Genomic DNA, 6,131 nt, shown 5'->3' with positions numbered 1-6,131 from the left:
TCACAGGGCACATATAGACAAACAACCATTCACACTCACATTCATACCTATGGACAATTTGGAGTCGCCAATTAACCTAGCATGTTTTTGGAATGTGGGAGGAAACCGGAGTACTCGGAAAAAAACAACGCATGCACAGGGAGAATATGCAAACTCCAAACAGAGATGGCCGAGGTTGGAATCGAACTCGGGTCTCCCAGCTGTGAGTCCTGCGCGCTAACCACTCGCCCGCCGTGCAGACCTTGTTTGAATATTCTTGGGTTAAATGATGCCAAAGTTTCAAATAATGAGGTTTGCGCATTTGGAAGTGAGCCGTGAAAGAAGTTTGGGATGGCTCAGAACGCTCAGTTTCAGAGAGTTTTTTTTTTTAACACCGGCTTACTGTGACTTCACAGTGAGCCAGCCTTCCTTATATGGGTGTGTCCCTGTACAAGCTATTAGCTGAGTGACCAATCACAGGAGAGTAGGCGTGCCCGTTTTGGAAATCCAAGGAAATACAGCTGGAATAAGTGCAGATTCTGGAAGATCTACAAAGCTTCCCGTGTGTTGCTGCTCTATAGGAGTCCAAAACTCAATACAAAGGGCTGGAAATCAGCATTATAGGTTCCCTGTAACAACATGTTTTGGAATAAGTGTCCTTTGTTTGATTTTCAAGGTATATTTTTCAACGTTGGTAGAATTTGTACTTGTCGGGACATTAGATTTTTAACCCATAAGTATCTATTCATTTGTTAAACACCCACGAAACACCGAGAAACATCCTGTGGTTGAAGAATCAGTTCAGGTTGGAAAGCAGTTAAGATCTTGGTGAAAAATGAATGCAACACTGGACAGAAATAAACATTGTGACATTTCAGAAGCGTGTGGAAAGGATGCCGCAGTGAATGCGTTCCCTAATCAAAGCTAAAGGCATTTAAACAGAATACAGTTGAACCTTGGTTAAAGGAGACGTCGGAAATTTAGGGTTAAATTTTCCCAATAGTGTACAATTTGTCACATTATTAATACAATACATGCGTCCAACTAGGTTCTTCAAGTATTTTTATCACAAGTGGAAACCGAAACCGGAAATCAGCTTAATCGTGTGTCTATGATATCATCAAATGTTGACGCTGTAGCTCTTTGCTAACTAATGCAGTCACAAAGCTCAGCTTTTGTTTTGATCACGGCTGCAAAATAATGTAAATAATAAAAGTTGCAACTTGTCTTTGTCAACAAGCTCTGTGACATTCAATGTTCTGTTTTTCCGTTTATTCAATAATTATATGCATATAATTGCATATGCATATCATTTTCTGCATGTAAAACACTATGAATTATATTTTTGGCTGTCTGGAACACATTAATTGGATTTACATGATTTTGTATGGAATAATTTGATTTGGTTAGAGTATGTTTCAGTTTAAGTCGGCTTAATGACACAAACCAAGGTTCTGCTGTATTAGAGTGCGTCACCTTTGTTTCCGGACATATATTGTATGGCTGTCCTGGCTGCTCAGTACAACATGGCTAAATTGGAACCAACTGGAGATTCATGACAGAAATAGTCAGTTCCAGGGTCAAATTATTGGTTCAAATCTTAAATTGACACACATACAGCACAGTTTTATATTTTTGGTGTCCTATTTGATTATTGCAAAGATTGCAGGCTGATAGCGATCCAAAATTTTCACAACCATCCATCTTTGCCTCTAACCGTCATCCATCAATTGCTCTCATCTTCATCACCTCTCTCTCTCTCTCTTTCTCTCCACTAACCTTGGCGCCACGTCACAGGCTGTGCAGCAGTGCAGTAGAATGGGAGTGCATGCAGCCCACAGTGCCTCATAGGAGGGGAGGGGGGGGCTGCACATCGCTGCTGTATCCTCTGCTTGGCGCTCTCTGTCCCCGCTCCAGCATCCTCAACAGCCCATGCTCGGGCTCCCTCTCCTCCAAACCGACACACACTTCCTCTCCTGTGCTCGGAGCCCTTTTCGACATGGATGTCCCATCGTACCACGACCCGAAGGATTGTTGCATCTCGCTGCAGTGAAGACGAAGAAGAAGAAGAGCAGAGAAGAACCATGCCGGGACTGCTAATGGATTTTGGGAGCGCGCAAGTGACCATGCCGTGATCTTGCGCATCCAAAAAAAAAAAAAAAAAAAAAAACAAGAAAAAAACGACTGCGACGAGAACGGGGGGATATCGAACCCACGCACCGGCGGGATTAAAACCACCGTGCATTCTTTTTTTTTTTTTTTTTTTTTGCAAACAACATGAAGATTACCTCCCGTCCTCTGATGATAAGCAGTGTCGTTTTCAGGTCCAAGCTCAGGCTCATTCCGCTTCTGCTGCTCTTTCTTGGTCACACTCGCGGGATGCCACACGTTCTAAGATTCGGTAAGAGTACACTTATTTAACCTTGAATATGCCCATATAATCCCGATGGTCCACATTGAAATGACATTGAGAGTGGTGTGAGACTCCTTTTCCTCCACTCAGAGTTGGCAAAGCCCTGTTGCTGCTGCTGCTTTACTTTCTGTTGCATTCATTTCTACAGCATAAAACACATATTTTGGAAAGCAGGATTCCTTTTTACTATTCATAACCACTCATAAAGTAAACTTTTTAAATGAAAGGCACCAGCAGCATGCACTAGTGGATTTTGCTAATATATTCAAATAAGCCTAATTGAAGTCAACAAAGACATAGGTGCCATATTTAGTCACATGCTAATTGGTCATTTCCTCACTTGTTCCCTGCAGTAAATGTTTATGTGTAAACAGGAAGCACAGGAGCATCAATCAGTGGGCATGGCAGCACTTTGCTCCCACACATGATATATGATTGGCAGCGACAGCCCTGTAGATTGTTGCCCCCCATATGTTAGAGGAGTTATATAATTGTTGCAGATCAGTAGTTGCATTGTTTAGCCCTCTCGTCGCATGTTTGTTGGTAGACTTGCATGGACAAGGCACATTTAAAGAGTGACAGCGCTTGACAGAGGATGTCACACAGTGTTGACAACATGTCTTTCCAAGCCCCACTTGCCCCCCGGGGGTCCTATTTGAGAGTCAGGAGGCGTCTGCACGAGCCGCCGCTATGACAACAACATGCGTTTTTGTCTGCCTGCATGCTGCACTCTCGGCCCGATGAGCGACTTCTAAGTATTACACACGACTGAGGCCGTGCATATCGTCCTCTATAGTGATGGTCTCACATCAAAGTTTGTGTGAAGTCTGCAAGATATGCTGAAGTCAGATCAATAAGTTATTAGAGGGGGATTCTTCAAGAAAGAAAATAATAGATGCATTGTCATACTTATTATGCGTATGGTCACAGTAATCTCATGAGATCCAATACAACAACTGTGTCAAAATCTGCCTTCTCTATTTATATCCTCAACAAAAACATTTGTACATACACATTTGTATGCCACTCATTATATAATGCACAGCCCCATATTCCTGAAAAACACCCCATCCAAGCATCATCTCCGAACATATCACTCATTGATCATGTTTATCATGCTCAGGATCGGCATATACAGTATTTGAGGCAAACTACGGTCACATCTGATAGGGATTATATAGTTAAAATCCACATTTTGGAGTGGCCTTTTATTGTAACCAACCAAAGTGCTGTCTTGTCAACACTTTGTTAGCTCACACCTGTGAGGTGGATGAATTATAAATAATGAATGCTCAACATTTGCAAGAAATTGGCCATTTGTGTACATAGAATGAGTTTTTATTTACTTGATGGGATGCCTGTCCTGGCTGTTCAGCACAACATGGCTGAATTGAATAAATTGCAGATCCACCAAGATTCTGCTAAAATAGCTAACCGTGTCATCATCATAAACCCTTTGTTTACCATATTTACTGTACACTGAAATTGTAACTGTTTTACATCCACTGGGGGTTAGCATGTTGGCCACACAGTCAAGATCTGGGTTCGAATCTCCGTTGGGCTTCTCTTTGTGGAGTTTGCGTACTTCGTACTCTGGTTTTCCACATTCCAAAAAGTCATGAATGTGTATGCGTACCTCGACTCCCGCCCAAAGTCAGCTGGGATAGGCTCCAGCACACCCCCACCACCCCAGCATAGAAATTGGATGGATGGATGGACACAATTAAATTTCCATGTAATTATTTATGCATTTATTTGTACAATTTTACAGGTTTAATATTATAGTACTGAACCTTTTTCAAACAAACGCCATTATTTATAATGTATTACGTATGTGTGAAATCCCTCACTGTTTTAGGGTATGTTAAAAAGTTTTGACTCCTTTATACAAGCTAAATGGCAGCTTTACAGATGCCACGTCTGTGCGGGTGATTTGTGTCTTTCTTGTATTGTCATTCATTCGTTCATTCATTTTCTACCGCTTATCCTCATGAGGTTCGCGGGTGTGCTGGAGCCTATCCCAGCTGTCTTCGGGCGAGAGGCGGGGTACATCCTGGACTGGTCGCCAGCCAATCACAGGGCACATATAGACAAACAACCATTCACACTCACATTCATACCTATGGACAATTTTGGAATGTGGGAGGAAGGCGGAGTACCCGGAGAAAACCCACGCATGCACAGGGAGAACATGCAAACTCCACACAGAGATGGCCGAGGGTGGAATTGAACTCGGGTCTCCTAGCTGTGAGGCATGTGAGCTAACCACTTGTCCACCATGCAGCCCTGTATTGTCATTCATCTTGCAGAAAAAAAATGGTGGACTCATGGTTAAAACTGTAAAAATTGTATGAAGCAAAACTTGTTTTCATAGTTGTGTATCACAAATAACACCTCCCTGGCAGTGTCAATCAAAACCGAGCATTGCAATCTTTGTGAAACCCGATTTTTTTTTGTCATTTTAGATTAGATTGGCAGGTGTACCTAATGGCGTGGCCGCGGAGCTTAATTAGAATAGATAAGATCCACGCTCACATTTGTCGCCTGTGCATCTTGATTAGAAGCACGGCAGGCGGTGTGCATGCCGCATCAGACAGGCATCAGAGTCAATATTCATGCCAGATAAGAGGTGATTCGTGTCACCGAGACATTTTGCTGCAGGGATAAATCTGATAATCATTTCCTCCGTGGCCCTCCTCTGGTGCCAGTATAAAGACCGTAAACCTGCTAAAAAATGTCAGTCTGATGCCTGTGAGACACTTTTTTCAGCACCTCGGACAGGGACCTTGCTTCCTGGCAGCAGGTCTGTGAACTGCTGCAGAGATTTCTTATTACTGGTTGAATTTTTTTTAAACATCTTTGGTCACATTTAGTATTTTGTATAATTTTTGGGGCGTGTGTTGAAATATTTGATATCAGACGTTGTGCAGTACATGAAATTTCACTTTCATGCAGTTTTACACCTCTGTGCCATTCGACTTTAGAGGTTCTGCTATACCTTTTATATTATTTGTTGGAAGAAAATCCATCTATGTTATAGGCAGACTTTACACAGATGATCTCAATACCCGATTTCGATTTAGTGCCTATAACCATGCTTGAAGTTATAACCTGAGCTTTGTGGAGGGTCTCAGCAATCTTACAGTGCATGCATCTCCAAAGACAAATAAATATCACGATCACATTGAAAAAATATGACAGGTTGGGTAACACCACATGAAAACAACACACAAGAGAACATTTGAAAAGTAAAAGCTGCCATCTAACTAGACCAGTGACAGCGCCTTGTACAGTATGTCACATAAACAAGAATAGTAGTTTTTATATAATGGTTTTTTTTTTTCAATAAAAATTCAGTGGAAACTCTTTTTTTTCCATCAATTTTCTGCATAGGGTCAGATAAAAATGTAAATCCAGTTCATACATCCAAACACCTAAAAATATTGACACATTTTAGAAAGGATAACTATAAATGCACATGTAGAAAACAAAGTGAAATACATGACATGACAAAGACAAGTATTGAGTTGTGGACTCCTATAGAGCAGCTACACACAATAACCCACACAGAAAGCTTTCTAGATCTTCCAGATTCTGCAATTCTTTTTGCAGTGTTTCCATGGACTTCCTGCTTCTGACACAAACGGTCTGTTTAATTTACTCCACCCCCGGCCCTCCTCTAGTTAGGCCCACTCTGCTGTGATTGGTCACACTCCTAAGCACTCCCGAGGACTTCCGC

At 41.8% G+C, this 6,131-nt stretch overlaps 1 protein-coding gene across 3 annotated transcripts in view; it reads left to right on the top strand.

The window, feature by feature from the left end:
• Positions 1-1,809: 1,809 nt before the first annotated feature.
• Positions 1,810-6,131, top strand: part of LOC131106727 (glutamate receptor ionotropic, kainate 2-like) — an 81,042-nt gene continuing 76,720 nt past the window's right edge. Inside the window, exon 1 of one of the 3 annotated variants that reach the window (XM_058056087.2) lies at positions 1,810-2,380. In XM_058056087.2, the coding sequence (XP_057912070.1) occupies positions 2,257-2,380 (124 nt within the window). In that variant the 5' untranslated portion in view covers positions 1,810-2,256. The remainder of the gene's footprint in view (positions 2,381-6,131) is intronic. The other 2 variants (XM_078799137.1, XM_058056088.2) reach the window with 2 other exon arrangements.

This window comes from Doryrhamphus excisus, linkage group LG19 (assembly GCF_037039965.1).
Source record: "Doryrhamphus excisus strain RoL-2023G ecotype Guam linkage group LG19, RoL_Dexc_Guam_v1.1, whole genome shotgun sequence".
Classification (NCBI taxonomy): Eukaryota; Metazoa; Chordata; class Actinopteri; order Syngnathiformes; family Syngnathidae; genus Doryrhamphus; species Doryrhamphus excisus.
Note: the sequence above shows the minus strand (reverse complement) of the source record. Positions and strands in the feature narration are given on the sequence as shown.